Raw genomic sequence first — 18,111 nt, 5'->3', positions numbered from 1 at the left:
ATTCTTTAGCTACTACGATAACTAATATGTTTAAATAATTCATTATAGAGGTATTATAAATTTTAATATAATCAATTTTATTTAAAATAATTTTTTGTTGCCACATCATCAAACATCTATTATTTCAGTATCATAGTTTTTTTTTTCTTTTTGAGAGGACAGTAGTTCACACCTTGAAAGACAATATTTTCAACTCTTCATGTGATATGAGTGGTTGCTAGTCGTAGTAATTTGAATTTGCATGACTCATCAGTCATCGCTATAAAGTGTAAAAATTAAATGGAGCTATATGGAGAATTCTTACTGATGTTGACATTGAAAAAAGAAGAGTTCTTATTGCACATATTAACAAAACTCTATATAAAAATAAAATTTTGATTCAAAATTATTTCTTGATTTTAATGAATACTACCCATTACTATATTTACCATTGGTCACCATAATTCTATGAAAGAAAAAGAGTTACTTTTTTTGAGTCGGTACGAACTGTGATCACTATCATGGAAATTGGAGTTAGAAAACAATATTATAATAATAGCTCAAGTTTCACGAGGATAATAATAATACTAATAGATTTGATTTATTAGATAAAATTGAGATTTCAACTCATTAACGTAACAATCCACTCTTTTTAATTTTTGAAATTTATGATTCTCTAAATGAGTCGTCCAATACATCTAGTTTTTTTTTATTAAAAACAAAAAAGAAAATTATTTTCTTTTTTAAGTCTATAATAGAAACGCCAATCTCAATATGGAAATGTGCCCCCACTTTATAAAGGGGTCCACCACCATGGCCCCACTTCGTCGACATATTGGCTAGTTTGGAGGAGTCTTATAGCTATAACATTTTGCTACTAAATAAGTACTTTATTGGAGATAAAATAAAATATGAATGTGAGATGATTTGTTAAGCATTTTTTCTGCGAGTCTCATACAATTTTAGTATTAAAATGTTGAAAATATAATAATATAGTGCATGTGTGAGTGTAGTAAACTTTATGTTACTAAGTTTGATTTTTATGCATAAAAAATGTCAAAATAGTATTCTTAAATTTGAGTAACTCCCAAGGTGAAAATTCAATTAAGTTTTTTATTGAGTGTTAAATTAACGAGAGAGATAAAATATAAGGAGAGTAGAGTGGATCAATATGATTTATAAATTAATTTGTATTGTTTTTAACTGGAGAAAAACTATTTTTAACACAATAAAAATTATGGACGAATTTTACTCTTTAACTATAATTGAGGACACAATCAAATATGATATACAAAAGAAATAAGTTAAGGCTGTATTTGTTAGAGAAAATATATTTTTATTTTTAACAAATTTAAATCATTAATTAAATCAAACAATATTATTTTTCAACTTCACTCTAAAGGCGGCCTTAAACTTGTAGGATATTTCTTTTATAAAATATGATATATTTTGTATACTATACAAGCATAATGATAAAAGAAGGATAAATTGTTAAAGTTTTTATTTTTGTTGTGAGTTATAAATAGTTAAAATCAGTGCACCATTATTGCTTTCTAGTTTGCGAGAACATGATTGTTGATTCCGCCTCCATTTTTATATTCACAAGATATTAATTAAACTATTATTGTAAATACACTTCTGGTTAGTTAGAGGTGTTTGCGATAGATCGATTTTGAAAGAAAATATCATTTAATTTAAAAATTAAAATATTTATAATTTGATTCGATTTGAATAACGATAATAAAAAATACAATATGATCTGATCCAATTTAATGTAATTTAAATTAAATTGATTTTTGATTAATCTAAATTATAATTTAATAAAATTACATTAAATTAAATTACATTATTTTAGTACAATTCCCTCATTTTTAACTCCCGAATATAAGCTTCCGGTAAAAAAGGTGTAAAAGGTGTACGTTCATAGAGAGCATAACAAATTACGAGATGGGCTTTAGTATGGGCTTCTCAATTCTCATAATTGTTTTGGGGCCTGTGCTGTTTCCTTCAGCTCTACACTTGGATCATTATCAATCTCTATCTTTGACCCACAAAAAGTATTGGAATATCAAGCAGGAGTAGTCAATTTTTGTTGTTGATAAAATAAGTTCTTTTTAAATAAAAATAAAATCAATTATTTCTTTGAAACAATACCACATAATGAACTATACTCTAATGTTCGCATAAAAAAAACTATACCCTAATGTTTTCTAAAGCATACCTGACTAAAACATGCACCAAAAAATTATCTCTAGTGTGAGAGAAAGAAGTAGCATCAAATTAAGTTGGACTTTAAGCTTCCTAAAATCAAAATAATAAACTTGGGAAAACAATTAGCCAACATCAAACATTATCATGGATTAGTATTTCTTTATTACGTTTTGGTGTCCAAAATATTGTATATTTTTTAAATAATTAAATATTATATATTTTTATGTGTGTTTAAATTTTATGTTTAAAACCTTGTGATCTTTCAAGTACTTTTTTTGTTTTAGGTTCTAAATTTTGTGTTAAAATCTTGTCATCACTCTTTTTTTCATTTTAGGTAATGTGCGACCGCATTAAGTCTCATTTTTATGTTATTTTTTAAATAAATTCATAAAAAAAACTTTGAAAATCCCTTTTGAACGTACACAATAAAATTTTGATTTTAGTGATGAGAACTTTAAGATTTGTTATTTCTTTTTAGTTGTTTAAGAGTGACTATTAATATATTTTCTCTATTTAATAAAATTTTAATATTATTTAATTTTACTAATTAATAATCACAACAAAAGTTTTCACTATACAAATATACAAAGTATAGTCTAAAATAGTCTCGATCTAAACATAGACATTGCTAATTTTAAATTTTAATAAAATATTATATTTATTATTCGTAAGTGTTCACTTTTAGACAATTTTTTGATAAATCTATATTAGACACACCTATAAAAATATGTAATATATAACTTTTACAATATGGAAAAGCTATTTGACATTAATTTTATCAAATAATTTCACTAGCTACATAACTGATAAAGTGCTTAATTAATATTACCCACTATAGAATATACTCCTATGAATGCCAAATTTTCATGTGTTGACAACATTTTTTCACACATACACACTACTATATCCTTCATATAATTGGAGTCATTTTCGCAAAAAATGAATATAAAAAATGCTCAGGCCATTGAAACGAAGAATCGCGCTAGGTATTGGGCCAACCATCTAATATTAATTATTTATTTATTTGTAAATTATCACTGTACATTAATTAATTTATTGTTGAGTGGATAGATAAAAGGTAGTCACTACCCCTACCCATTTGGCTTACATGATTAGAATGTGAGGAATTAATTTATTAAGTATAAAAAATTGCCTAATACATTCTTTAATGTTTTTTCTTTAAGGATCAATATAGCATGTATAAAATACTTATGTAATATTGTAATATTTGGCTTGAGATGATGTAATATGGAGCGTCATGATGATGAAAGCATATTCAGCTGGAAATTGGAGGGAGCGTCCAAAAGAAATGGGAATGAAGCACTTGAGTATATATGAGTAATAATAAATAAATTCATAATAATAATAATTATTATTAAATAGAAAAGTGGTCCAAAAAAGATGAGCCGATGGATGGAGTGATGAGATGAGATGAGAAGTGGGGTCCACATATGAGACACGCCACATCCATCCACATGAATGTCTCTGCTCATAACCCTTTCTAGGACAACAACTTATTTTGCTTTTCTTTTTTCAATTATTCTATCATTTCCAGTTACAACTCACAAACCAACAAATATAAATCACATTGTACTATCTATATAATGAGTACTACCCCTGCCATATAAAACTTCTCTATGCAAAACAACAACAACAATGTCAGTTTGTTTTTTTATTTTGTAACATTCATATTTTTTGGGTAACAACAATGTGAATGTGTTTATGTACATTTTTGCATATATAGTACCCCGAATTTGGAATATCCACGAAGGAAAACTATTGAAATTAAGAAAGAAAATTAAATAATAACATTAAATTGATAGTGATTGACGCATTATACGGTTGTAGCTAGTACTTGTGACCACGAGTGATTATCATCATAATGCAAGAACCATTTATTTTCACGTGCAAATTAGCACACTACATGCATGGATGTGTCCAATAATTTTGTCTTCATCAAGAGTATTATCATTTTATTGTCAAAATCATTTTCAAAATTGCAATAGAAAATGGAACTGTTCAAGTATGAACTATGAAGTAAATTAAATCAGAGGTAACATATGCTTTAAAGATTTAATATTTAGCGAAGGTAACATTCACCTTTTTTGTGAAAAAAAAATTGTGAGGGAAATGTTTATAATGCTTAAACATATGTTGAGTACTTAAAGTAGGGTCTACTACTGCTAATGGAAAAATTTGAAAGATATACATAAATTGATTTAAATGTAAAGAGTAAAATTGTTTGAAATTTTTTTCAGAGATTAAAGTAGAATAATTTTTTTATACGTAAACAATAAAAACAATTTTTTAAAACATTTTTAGTGAATAATTAAAAACATATTTAACTCTAGATCTTTTTGTCAATGATTTTGGTTATTAGTTCTATTTTTTTAAGGTTTAAATATATTTTTAATTCTTATAAAATTTCAACTTTCAATTTTAATCTCTATTTAAAAAAATAACAGTTTTTAGTCGTTATAAAATTATCATATATGCGATTTTAACATTTATTAGGCTACATTTATTTTTGAATGAATTTTTGCAAAGTTTAAAAAATTGTATCTTTTTTAAACTTAAAAGCTTGAAATTTTATCGTGACTAAAAATATTTTTAACCATTTATTTAATTAAAGCAATATATAACGAGTTTTTCTAGGTTATTTTATATGCATTCTTTCCTATAAAGCAACTACATGCATATATTTTCTCAAAACTTAATTTTAAAATTTTCTTTTGTAAAATACATTTTGTAATTGTGAGGCTGCATTTCGTATTTTCACCCGTCCTATGTAAAATAAATAAAATAAAGACAAATGATAAAATAAATACATCTATTCATGCTCTTCATTAACGTAAGCATAAAATAATTAATAGAGTAGAAAGAAATAAGAATAAATTTTTCCTAAAAAATTGAAAATTAAAAAGATATAATCTCTATAACAAACTATAAACAAAAATAACACATGTATTTGGCTAAAATTTTGTTTATATTTTATTACGAATTAAAAAGATTACTAATAAATACATCTAAACAAAGGCAGGGTTGAATTCCACACAAATTAAAGCATACGATCTTGATCGAAGAACCAAACTTACATTTTAGTTTTGACAAATCTTGATAAGATGAAACTCAATAGATCATCATCTAAATAATTAGATTAGAGGATTTAAAAATTCGTGTTATAAAATCACATACATACATATATAGCATCGTGAGCAATCAGCCTTTTGATTAGATTAGCACAGAATGAGTGCTCATGATGTTATATATATCATCATCATCATTTCATTTCATGCATTCATAATATATATTTGCTTCATGTTAATTAAAATCCACTTCCAAATGCTGGTGCCCAATAATCAGCTCCATTTTCACTTCCAACATTTTGTGTGCATGACACAGGTACCAAGCACAACCCTCTACTCCTCAAGTCCTTTGCCTTGTTACCTTCTGCATTCTGTTTATTATATTTTTTCAAATTTAATTAATAAATTCATTCATATCATTATTATTTATCAATAGTGAATCTAGCTATTTTTAGTATTTTTTTTATTATTAAGTTCATTTTTTACAAAAAATTTAAAAAAAAAATCTTACATAAGACTATTCTTTAGAGGTTTATATTATATAATCATATTATTTTAATTGATTAATAAATAATAAGAACCCTACAAAGTCTGACAAATTTTATACTATTCTAATTTTTAATATGCACTTTATGATATACATACTAATGGTGATGATGAAAATATACAGTGATTAGAATCATATTTATTCAAAAAAAAGAATCTTATATAAATATTTTAAAACAAGAGTCAAATGAAGAAGAATACTAAAATGATTATGAGACAGCTTTTGTACAAAAAAGATAGAAAGAAAAAAGAATACCTGGTTTGGAGCACCCTTTCTTTTTAGGCCAGTGTCATCCAACAGCTAGATGAGAATAAAAAGAAAATATTAATTGTTAGTAATTAATTTCACTTCTCAATGAAATTTGAGCCATTCTTTGACTTCAATGAACAATTCAGCCACATCATGCTTTTCAGTAACAACTTTAAAAGGATGCTATGCTTAATAAAAAGTTGAGAAACCTTAATGTTGTTTCAATGGCTTCTACTTTTCTTTTAAAGGATCTATATACAATTTTATTGGATAAATATTATATTTTTAAAAATATTTAGTTTTTATTATCTTGATAGTATAAAATATTAAATAGTACAATAAGTGCAAAGAGGCTCCCCTTAATTTGATTCTAATTGTAATGAAAGAATTGATGGATCCAATAAAGCATACCTGACCGGGGTCCTCAGGAAAAACAGAATTTCTTTCTACATGCACCTGTTGTTTTTTAATAAATAAAAAAATAAATAATAAAAGTTAGTAAGAAACATTCCTTTGAATAATATATTGTATAGCTCTAAATAGAAAATACATTAATATAGGACATTTTTGTCCTGTTCAGCTGAGAGAGAAACATTGGGAAATGTGTACTTACAGAATGTTGATTCCTCATGTTTTTTGATGCAGTGTCCAAGTAAGGAGAGCTCAGTGCCTGCAAAGTTAGAATAAAATTTTATAACTCCCATAACTAAAGAATGTTTTTGGAGAGTAACATCCAAATTTTACCAACTTTAACTGCATGCTCTTTCTCAATTTCTTTTTAAAATAAGTGAAATGAAATATTAAAAAAAAAAAAGTGAAGATATTTAAAAGAAAAAATGAAAACTAAAAAGAGTAATGTTGTGTGAAGGAAAGATCACCTCAATTTGACTCTGGAGGAACCTGATGTATCCAATGGCTTCTAACAAGACAGAAGCAGTGTCAGTCTGCAAAAGTGAACCATCAAGGCTCTCATATCTTTCTTCTTTTAATGTTAAAAGTGAAATTCTAATCAATCAATGATAAAAGATATAGAGAGGTACACACTACATACAACTACATCATGAAAGGGTACTTTGAAATTCAACTATTTCATCTATTGGACTTCTATAAACCAAACACAAACAATTCATGGTTTATGATTTTGTATTCTAACAATAATAATAATAATATATAAAATTTTAATCAATATGTACAAATGTTTTATATTGTCAGTTAATCACATCTGTCTGATCATAAAAAATATTTAACTTTAATTTTTTCTATCTTAAACATCGTATAATTGATAATAAAATAGAGTGATCTTAGTTTCTTAATTACATACCTTTCCAAATGGAGAAACTAGTTGGTGAAGTGCTGTTATTCTATCACCTAGCTTCTCCTTCCTCACCTGATATTTCAGATTCATAATAATTAGTATACTTTTTTTGAATCTATTATGAATTTTATTTGGCTTAATTAGTTTTACTCTTCCAAAACAAGTATAGTTATCAGCAAAAAGAATATTAGACACAGACAATCAAGAAATACAAGACAGAACAAAACATTGACATATAAACAAGCTCACTAACCAAGTAAGAGTGAAATTACAAAAAAGAAAGTTAATTTGTGAGTCACCTTTAGAGGTGGTTGGCTTGAAGATGGCTGAACCCTAGCCTTCTTATTAACTCCAATAGTTGAACTATTACACTATATAGAGCAAAATAAAAAGATATATAGATGAAATTCATTTCAATAGCATATATTAATTAAATAGATAATCTATACACATATATAGTTCTTTCTATACCTAATATAAATACACTTAATTAAGCTTATAAATTATATAATATTAGAATATATAAAAGTTGAAAGTTTTTGAAAAAATAATAATTAATTAACAAGAACTTATATATGATCAAATAATTTACCTCAGATATTTGATCTGTAGGTAGTGGATTGTTGTTCCTATGATCTACCTTATTATAAGTGAAATCCAACATATTGTCACTACTACTACTTAAGCTAGTGACATGAGAAGTAGAAATTGGTGAAGAAACAGGAACCATATGAGACCAATTAGAAGAGCCAATTAATCCAGATGATGAAGCATGATGATGATGATGATGATGATGAAACTGATCTTCTCCATACATATTCCCACTTTGACAAACTTCTTGCTTTATTACATCCATAATAGTATTAGGAGAAACTCTTGAACATGGATTCATAATTTGAACATCCCAATTTTCTGAACTTTTATTAGCTTCAAAATGATTGAAACCTACCCTCTCTTCTTCTCCAGGTAATCCAGTGCTACAAAACAACACACAACCTTAAAAAAAAAAACTTCATACCATATAATATGTTCGTCGAGTTTCATATTAGACACACGCAGATTAAATAGTTTAAAAAAAAATTATTTTATTTTCAAGACACGATAGTAATATAGAAGTCAAACGAAGAAGCATGAGAAAAAAAAAAAGTAGAGAGAGTTACTAACAAAAGTAGTTGACTCCATGAGTGAGGAGTTTCTGAATTTTCCGTTAAGGAATTAAAAGGGATTGAAGAAGATCCAAGAACATATTGAGAAGGTATATTCAAAGATGGTGGTGGATGCATGCTCCACCAGTTAGGGTTTCCAGCCATCATTTGATACAAAGGATCATGAGTTTCATGATATATGTGTAGTAGCTATAGGGAATTTAATTTAATTTCAACTTTCAAAATAATAATAATAATAATAATAATAGTATATAATAATAGCCTTCTAAGAAAATGAAAATTTTAAACTCCTTTTTACTACTACTTTATCTACTTTCACACCTTTGTGATATTTCCTTGTATGTGCAACCAAACAAGACTTTGGTTAAAGGTTTTTTAAATTGAGAGTTGTGTTTTTGCTTTGTTACTATATAGGTGTTGAAGAAACGTAAAGCCTTGGGGTCTCAAAGTATTTTTATAGAGATGAGGTTGAGAAACTTTGCATAAGTTTTGCTTTCTTTTTCTTTCCTTTCAATTTATTCATTTTTTCCCCTTTTTTATTCTTGCTTTTACTTTATTATAAAGTAGAAAACACAAAAAGCTGGTGGCCAGTGTTTTGAGGCTATTACTCATGTTCAGTGCTTAATTCCTTAATTTGGGGTTTGCACATTGGGATTGTTTTGAGGCTAGCTAGGGTTGGGTTAGGGGTGGATGTAGGACTTCATATAATATAATATTATTTTTATTTCTTTTTAATGATTGCTGTTGTACAAAATTAAGTTATTCATATTTATTTGTGGTTTTTAAAGTTTAATATAACATAAATTATTTAAAAAAGTTCAATATAACATTAATCAAGTATTTTTTTTTGTCAATAAGTATTATTAGAAAAAATTGAATTAATTAATTAAATATATTGATCACTCAAGTGGTTAAAGACGAATTGTTAAATTCGAATTTGAATTTTAATTGAAACAATTTTTTTATATTTAATTTACGTTATATACAAACTCTAGATTACTATGACTTATTATCTATATTTAAATAAAAAGATATTTAAATTAGTTATAAAAAAAACATCCCTCCCTAAATTCCTCTTTACAAAATTTAGTGATAGATTTTAAAAGAGATTTTACATTTTTTCTCGTTAATTAATTTTTTAGTTATATATTTTTAACTTTTTATTCCACAAAGAAAAAGATAAATAAAATAATATATTAAATAGTTCTTTTCTTAAAATAAACAAACATTGTATTAAATACGGGTACAATACCCGAAACTCTTTAGAATTCATAAAAACATAGTTCCAAAACATTACAATAAAATGACAATGGAAAAGTAAGGCGGAGAGAGTAGTATTTTAGTCTTTAGAACAATGTTTGATGCTTTCTTTATTCTTTGCAGCAATAATTCACTTTAATAGAGTAAGCTACAAAATCTATAGTGGCTGATATATTTAAATAGACCAAATCAGAAAATGATAGAAATTGCCCATGATCGAATAAGTTGTTTTCTCTCAAGTCTCAACTACATATACAAACATAAATCATATATCAAAACACATGGCACTCAAGTAAGATTCTGATTTTACTAACTAGCATCATTAACAATTAATATGGAAAGTACTAACATATATATTAAATATAAAATCGATGTTGGTTATTTTTCTTTAACATATATACCGTGTCATTGAGTGAACCAGATTCTGTTCATAAGAAAAGACAAGTGATGCAAATTGAAGTATATGCCAAAGGATACATTAGATTGAGATATGCACGTACAAGATTTATCCATTTATTGTTCCGGTACAACAACAACAAAATAATTTCACATTTATTTGAAAATTGAGGCTAAAGTAATTTATAAATATACAATCTCTTTAATCAAACAAAAATATCTTTTAACTAAGAATAAAACTGTGAATAATTATACAAGAGTTAGAAGGAGTCTAAGTCGTACATGAGAATTCATAAATCATTTAACTCCTTAAATTTGAATAGATGGCTATTGTTACCGTCATCAAAAAACTTCACATTATTTAAAAATTATGTTAAAAAAAAGTAGTTTATAAATATTTGTTCTCATCAAGACCTAAACTACATACGAATTATGATATATCAATTTAACCTCGACTTAAAATCACTATTTCAATATACATTTAGAACCTCTAAAAAATACACTCTTCATATAAAAAACACAACTATTAATTCCTCTAAAAAATAAATTAGAATACTTTAGCTTTTAACTGAACTTCCATTTTAAATTTTGGTTTGTTTACATCCAGGATGTGTTACCATGAATTGCTTATGTGATAGAACTAAAATTTTAAGACACAATATGGTCTCTAACAATATAAATTGGACTTTTCATTCTAAAGAACACAACTTAGTCATAAATTTTTTGACAAGTACCATAATGATTCTTCACTCTTAATAAAATAATCAGTGTATTTAATGTGTTTATGTATGCTTCAACAATACACTTTTATATCTAATAATTTAGTCATATATTCTTAAATATTTTTTTTAAAAAAGAACTTATATTTAAAATTTAGAGAGAATAGTATATTATTATGAGTATTTCTAATATGAATCTTTTAAAAAATAATATAAAAGTAAACCTTTATAGTTTCTGATAAAAAAAATCAAATATATATATATATATATAATAAAAAAAATTAATTTAAAAAAATAGTGAAATCTACCTTTAGAGCGTATTAAATAGTGGGTATTATTATACTCCAGCAATAAATGAATAAACAACATATTCCATGTGGTTTAATTTGAGATGTCATCAATCAAGTACCGACCAAAAAATGAGAGAGTTTGGCAGTATGATCCAAAAGCCGGAATAGAATTGCTTTATGCCTCTGTTTGGTATAACATTTAATGGTGAATCTATCATCATATAAATTCACCTCCTTAATTATTATCTCCCTCCCCAACTAAATAAAAAATTGGACAACAAATATGAAAAATAATAATTAAGGATTTTTTTCTGTATAATTTAAGAGGAGATGGTCGCAAAGATTTTAGAAGGGGTTTGAATAAGTCTTTACTTTAGCAAAAGTTTTTGTGATAGAACAATAGACTTCTACACTAATGATAATTGAGTATATTGTGCAATGAATATCTTTTATTTATTGAGTAGCAAAATAGTTATATTGACAACTCTAATTACATAATAATATAAAAATTGTTGAAATAGATTTAACTAACTACAAGTTAGTTTCTTCATCTAGCTTACTAACATGGTTGAATTATCTTTTAATATTTTGTAGTTGTAGATATTGCAATTATTTGTTTAAAAATCTGGATACTCCAAATAAGAAGATATCGATTAACAAGTGATTTGATAAATCAATTAACACATAAAATTAATTCTCAAATCAAAATGAATGCTACTTACTTTTGATAATCAATCAAAAGTTTAATTTAAAGACCATTCGTGATAATTGAACATTTTTTGAAACAAATTTTCAGAACATATTCAATAAAAACATAATTTTCCAAATAATTTTTTTTTTTATAAAATAAATGATCATCTTCTATCATAAATATTCAAAATAATATGGACAAACACATACATAAATTAAAAAGATAAAAGAAAAAAAAATGACACCGATATTTATACTAATGATTGCAAAAACATATTATTTTGTTATATTCAATTCATACAAGTGACCAAACGCTACCTTAAATAAACAAAACAAAACAAAAAGGTTGTGAATTGTAGCACATGTATGAGAAGAGGAGATAAGCTTATTCTTTTTGACCATTGGTCTTCCACTCAAGAATTAATATTATTCATTCAGTAATAACAATCACAAAGTTTATGTCTCACCAACATACTTGAAGCTAAGTGATATCCACACCGATCACTTTTTATCAATACTCAACTTTGTGTTTAATCATTCAGGTTACAAAAAATGTTCAGTGCAAAAAGAAAACAGGATTTAGACTAAGTTTTGACAAATTGTTGATTTTTGTTTTTCTTCTTCTGTTTCACGTGCGTTGTTGAACAAAACTGAAAGGTGAATGTGCTTATCCATACAATCAAATCAACTAATCAAAAAAATTTCCCGATAAATATTTTTACCAATAAATAAATGTAACAATTTAACAAAATTATTTTGACTATTAAAAACTTATGTAAGACCAAAACAAAAACACTTGATAAAGAATCAAATATAGAAAAAGTGAATTAAAAATGTATTATAATTTGTGTAACTGAATAAGTAAAGTGGTCATAAAAATTAAAAAAGGAAAAACAAAAAAAAATTCGTCGACAGCAGGATTCGAACCTGCGCAGGCATAGCCCAACAGATTTCGAGTCTGTCTCCTTAACCACTCGGACATATCGACGCTTCCTTGAATGCAAATGTTCCTTAATAGTACAAATACGTGAAATATTTAAGGGCGTCCACTTTGGGCTGGAGAAGCCCGTTTTCACAGAGTATCCAAGACCTATATAACCTGGCCCAGTGGACTCTTAAATGAGTCCACACAGAGAATCGGATTTTGGAATTTGGGCCCAGTTCTGACATTTCAAATTGGTTAGTACTTCACAAAAATGAAGTAATCATTCCTTGGTAAGGAGATAAGTATCCTTCTAGCTGACCCTATGGCCTATGACATTTGTTTCCTTAGGGTAATCTTTTTCCTTTCTTTTGTACCAAAAAGAAACAATTTAAGCTACAATCATAGATGACAATTACTATTGGATATTCGTAAAGATGTTCAAGACGGATAAAAGAAAAACCTACTCTATGGCATAACTTTCAATGTTTTTGTTCTTTATTTTAATTTTTAATTTTTACATTACAAATATATTTTTTAGTTTTATTATATTTTAGTTAATTCGTTGCCTTTTTATATAAATTATTGATCTCCATGCTAAGATCTTTCAGAATTTGCAAGAGATGGATATTTTTTAGAAGAACTAATCACGCTGATGAATAAGGATAGGGTGAGGGATAATATAGAGGATTAGAAATAAAGAGCAGTGAAACTCCTAGTCCAATTTTTTTTGTTTTGTAAAAGCAAATAGAAGGTTTCATGTGTCAAGATGAAAACAAAATATCGGGAAAGAAAACCTCAAACATATCACAAATTTACATATATAAAAAAGTGTATATATATATAACATTGGATTTTGCAATCATTGCTATAGAGAATAAGCAAATCCTTTTGACTTCTTGCTAAGCCAACTCTAGGACAAATTTTTTGCTTCCTTTGCTATTTGGCTACATCGACATCTCTATTTTAAAAGTTTTTTTTTTCTTAATTGACTACACTTAAGCTTTCCACGCGCACACCATATTTTATTTGACAAAGACCTCTTACTTCCCAAAATTTAGCAAAAGCCTCTAGATTTGAGTCAACCTCATTAAGGTTATTTGATATGATTCTAAGTCAATCAAACAAAACATTCCAAGCTTGAGAGAAAAAAGGACGATGAAAAAATAATGTGAAATAGATCCTTATTCATGCACGTTACAACCAAAAGAACACAAAGCTCTATCATCCTAAGCACCCGTCTTGTCTTATCAGTAAATTATCTTTAGTTGCAATTTTATTTTATATCAATCGATAGACCAATAGACACAAATTCAAATAAATTTGATTATTCTAAACTCTCTTAGAACATCTCCAACGATACGAAAATGTGTTTGCGTCAGAGTGTAATAAAGTAAAATTTAGTAGTTTTTTGTGAGTTCACCGTTGAAGTTGTGTCAAGGTGTCATCACGATACTGTCAAGAAGGAACGTCGCGGTTTTTTTTTTTTTTTTTTTTTTTTTATAATTAATTTACGTATAATAATAAATATATCTTGGTGGTGGACCTTATCTAATGAACCCTAAGTTCATGTTGGAGTAAAAAAAAGAAAATTGTTTTAAAATGATGGGACATGGTGGACCATATTTAATGAACCCATACTGAATTTACCGTTGGATGCTCTTAGAAAGCGGAAATTCGCATCCACCAAAATCTTTGAGGATTAATTTATATGCCTTACTTAGTGAATAAGAATTAGACATCATCAATTCACTATGACTATTGATTGGATTTGCATTATTACCTTTACATGCAGTGATTGTATAGTTGCTACCATTTTAACGGTACTTTTTCATTCTTCTTTTTTAGTTATCGTTTTCAAGTTTTTTATATATATTAAAATAATTAATAAATTTTGTTACTTTTGATATAATTATTTATTTATTTTTAATTGTCATTTTAAATTATTTTATACATACTAAGACAGTTAATAAATTTTATTACTTTTGATATATTTATTTATCCTTTTATTATAATATCTTTAATAATTTATTATTTTATCTATTTTTTATATTTAAGAAAAAATAATAATTAATGTTACAATGAACTTTGAAAACAACATATAAATATTAACAATTTTCTGCGTGTGTAAATTTTGATAATTAAATGTCTTGTTTTTATAATCTTATAATGTTGTCTAAGGAATTAACGATTTATATTAAATTACAACTACGTCTTTCGTTCTACAATAATTATTACATTTATTAAAAATAATGTGTCGTAAAAAGACTACCACATTTAATTTTTATTGTGACATTAATTGTTTATTTTCCAGCTATACCATCTAATTAATAACAACATATTTTTTAAATTATTATCTCTACTATAGATTTATGCCAATAAAAATACATTGTAATTCAATTGATAAATATAATATTGTTAGGTTAGATAGACGTCTTGTCCAATTCGAATTCAGGATCTCACAGTTGTGTGAGTCAATTTTGATATAATTTATTATTTTTTAAGATAATATATATATATATATATATATATATATATATATATATATATAATTACAACAATAATTAATAAGAGTAATTAAATAAAATTATTATTTTTTCATTCATTTATGATATTTTTTAATCCATGTAAAATGGTTAAATTGATGAGAGGAGATTAAACAGAGTAATAATTGGTGAGAGGGGGTTAATCCATTGTTTTTAACCAATAGGAGTCACCTTGTATTCCATGATTAAATAAGGGTAGTTTTTTTAAAACATTTTTGTCAATACCAAATTCTTAGCTACACTCACTCATTTGTGTTAAATTATTCCATCTTACTTTTTACCAAACAAAAAAGTAATTAAATGGATGTAGAGGTAAGTTTGAAAACAAAAGTATGAAGATAACATTATTCTTTAGATTCTATTAAAACTATACTTTAAATAAATGGTAGGTGATTCCATTCAACAATACCTTCCATAAACTCTTGCCAGATATAAACAGCATATTAATTTTAATATTTGATTAGTTTGTTTAAGAGTTTTTTAAAAATAATTTTTATAGTATTTTATCTTTTTAAAAAAATTAAAAATAAAATTTCAAATTTCAAATTAGTTTGAATTAACATTTGATGAATAATAGACATATTATGAAAAAGATAATGGGTAAAATCACAAAGCCTCTAAATGGTCTTATTGAACATGATTGCAACTTTTGAAAGTCTTTTGAGCATGGAAAGATTCGAAAGACATAACATCCACTAAGAAAATGGGTTGTCTGTTGTAAATGTAGAATTCATCTATTTCATAAGGCTGCTAATATCTTCATGGTGGGAAAGTGTGGAAGTGCGCTTGTTTTGTTTGGTGCTTAATTAGAAAATGACTTTAATAAAATAATCATGCTGAACTACTCAAGTTATATCAAAAGACTTTTGCATCAAGTGCGCTTTTGCATCATGCTGATTACATAGGTTTAACAGAGACTCCTTCACTGGACATAACCTCTCACAATGATACAAATGCATTAATTAACATCAAAGTCTTCAAGGAGGTTCATCAATCTTTGAAGCCAGTACAATGAAAAGAATAAACAGGTTTCTGGAACAAATGAGCATGCTAGTGTTCCTGCTGCAAAGTATGTTTGTTTTTTTGCATCATCACGCTTATTGTTCTTAGATTTTACTATTGTTTTGTTTCCTGTTCTATTTACTTTTGGCAATCTTTTCTTTATTGTGTAATGAACAAAATCAAGGAACATATTGATAAACAAGTTTGAGTTAGATCATGTCATGTTTTTGCTTAGAATAAGGTGAAAGGATGGTGTTTGCAAAAATTGAAGTTTTCCATATAATGAAATTTTTGGTGTTTTTAGATAAGGTTTTATCTTCTAATTATAACACTTGTGTGTTGTTTGTTCATTATGTCAATCTTTTGCAGCAGGGCACAAGATGTGGGATGGCCACCAATTCGATCTTTTCGAAAGAACATGATGGCCTCTAATTCGACAAAGAACAATGATGAAGCTGAGGGAAAACCAGGCTTTGGTTGGATGGTGCTCCTTATCTCAGAAAGATTGATCTCAAAATCTACAACAACTATATGGAACTCTCTTCCGCTCTTGAGAAGATGTTCAGCTGCTTTACCATTGGTATTAACTCTACCTGCTTATTTTGATTATTCATAGTAAGTATTGTGCTCGTGATAGATCTATTCCATTGTAAATATCTTGTTTCATCCTAATCTTTGATATGGATAATTGGTTTTATATTGGAGTGCATGATTGCTAAAAAATATGTTGTCAATTGATTATCTTGGTTGCAGCTCCAAGAGCCATGGAAAAATCAAGGAGCCAAAACTAGTGCAGAAAACCTCGTTGGACCAAAGTGGAGTATTTGCTAATGCATATATAAAGGTTTACAAAGAAGTTTGAGTTTATGGTTATATTCCAAATAAAATATATATATGTAACTCAGTGTCATAGTTTTTGTGCATTTATAGTCTAACAAGTTTTCAATCAGTAGAAATTTAACTGGAGAGAATTCGTTTACATAGTAATTCGTTTGCATCTCTGTTTTGTGTACCTTTGGATTCTTGTTGCTATATGAAAAGAATTGCTTGTTGTGCTTTTTCCTTTAAATTATTCATGTATTTTACTTATGTATTTGTTCTTTCTTTTTGACAAAAATTTATGGAAGCAAAGCTTCAATGCAACAGATCCCACATCGGATGCAGCATATATGAAAGTAAAATGCTTACAATATAATAGATATAAGTTTAGTGCGATAAGAAGTACGGAACCCTGTGATGAGCCCAAAGCGAACTATTCTTTCGCCTTTTACTAAAGAATACCGTGTGCTCTTCACTAATAGCGGTATACGCTAATTTTTGAAAGAGTTTTCTATATAGAGAACTCTGCCTATAGTTTAATGTTTTTTGCTTAACGTTGTTTCATACATATTATAATTTTAATTGATTACATTAATTGGTAATTTTAAGTATTAATATAACAGTTTTTTTAATCATTAACTGTACAAAATTAATGATACTTAAGAAATGTGGAATACTAGCTAGAATTGTTTTAGTGATACTTAAGAAATGTGGAATACTAGCTAGAATATATGTTTATAGAAGAGAGTATATAATAACTTTAAAAAATAAAAGGAGAAGAGTAAATAAATGAGGCGTTCTAAAGAATATTGCAATTATTTTAGGTTAAACTCTTCTCTAGAATACAATTTCTTGCAGCATCCATTAGAATAAGCAATCTTGCCACCAACAAGTGAGCAATTTATATTGATCGC

General features: G+C 26.7%; 2 protein-coding genes and 2 non-coding genes across 7 annotated transcripts; 2 read left to right on the top strand and 2 right to left on the bottom strand.

Annotated features, from left to right (window-relative positions):
* Window positions 1–5,237: 5,237 nt before the first annotated feature.
* LOC101514717 (transcription factor bHLH68-like) lies at window positions 5,238–8,848 on the bottom strand. Of its 2 annotated transcripts, XM_004486700.4 has the most exons (9): window positions 8,552–8,846; window positions 7,980–8,364; window positions 7,687–7,758; window positions 7,394–7,459; window positions 6,951–7,016; window positions 6,686–6,742; window positions 6,484–6,528; window positions 6,079–6,123; window positions 5,238–5,647 (listed from the first exon to the last, which is right to left on the bottom strand). In XM_004486700.4, exons 1-9 carry the CDS (start codon window positions 8,698–8,700, stop codon window positions 5,516–5,518), a joined length of 1,017 nt encoding a protein of 338 aa, XP_004486757.1. In that variant the 5' UTR covers window positions 8,701–8,846; the 3' UTR covers window positions 5,238–5,515. The 2 variants fall into 2 exon arrangements, with proteins under 2 accessions (XP_004486757.1, XP_027187318.1); XM_027331517.2 differs by lacking the exon at window positions 7,687–7,758 and having other exon boundaries at window positions 8,552–8,848.
* A 3,966-nt stretch (window positions 8,849–12,814) lies between these two features.
* On the bottom strand, window positions 12,815–12,896 carry TRNAS-CGA (transfer RNA serine (anticodon CGA)). Its single transcript has one exon. It is a non-coding gene; the product is annotated as a tRNA-Ser (tRNA).
* A 3,179-nt stretch (window positions 12,897–16,075) lies between these two features.
* LOC101515044 (uncharacterized) lies at window positions 16,076–17,447 on the top strand. 3 transcript variants are annotated; one of them, XM_073364821.1, is made up of 3 exons: window positions 16,076–16,404; window positions 16,748–16,958; window positions 17,132–17,447. In XM_073364821.1, the coding sequence occupies exons 1-3, from the start codon at window positions 16,388–16,390 to the stop codon at window positions 17,207–17,209; spliced, it is 306 nt and encodes a 101-aa protein (XP_073220922.1). In that variant the 5' UTR covers window positions 16,076–16,387; the 3' UTR covers window positions 17,210–17,447. The 3 variants fall into 3 exon arrangements, 1 of the variants encoding a protein (XP_073220922.1); XR_012161783.1 differs by having other exon boundaries at window positions 16,077–16,445; window positions 16,751–16,958; XR_003473694.2 differs by having other exon boundaries at window positions 16,095–16,445.
* Window positions 17,448–17,605: 158 nt separating this feature from the next.
* LOC113785254 (U5 spliceosomal RNA) lies at window positions 17,606–17,722 on the top strand. The gene has a single exon (XR_003471395.1). It is a non-coding gene; the product is annotated as a U5 spliceosomal RNA (small nuclear RNA).
* Window positions 17,723–18,111: the final 389 nt, after the last annotated feature.

Source organism: Cicer arietinum, chromosome 1 (assembly GCF_000331145.2).
Source record: "Cicer arietinum cultivar CDC Frontier isolate Library 1 chromosome 1, Cicar.CDCFrontier_v2.0, whole genome shotgun sequence".
NCBI lineage: Eukaryota > Viridiplantae > Streptophyta > Magnoliopsida > Fabales > Fabaceae > Cicer > Cicer arietinum.
This window is presented reverse-complemented; position numbering and strand designations above follow the sequence as displayed.

What these genes read in the sequence shown, in the direction of transcription:
- LOC101514717 (XM_004486700.4), bottom strand. Translation starts at nt 8,700, where the DNA reads ATGATGGCTGGAAACCCTAACTGGTGGAGCATGCATCCACCACCATCT. An exon ending in CTACAGATCAAATATCTGAG is followed by an intron (nt 7,759 to 7,979) that starts GTAAATTATTTG and finishes TGCTCTATATAG; the next exon opens with TGTAATAGTTCAACTATTGG. An exon ending in TTCCTGAGGACCCCGGTCAG is followed by an intron (nt 6,124 to 6,483) that starts GTATGCTTTATT and finishes ATTCTCATCTAG; the next exon opens with CTGTTGGATGACACTGGCCT.
- LOC101515044 (XM_073364821.1), top strand. An exon ending in GTTCAGCTGCTTTACCATTG is followed by an intron (nt 16,959 to 17,131) that starts GTATTAACTCTA and finishes TCTTGGTTGCAG; the next exon opens with CTCCAAGAGCCATGGAAAAA.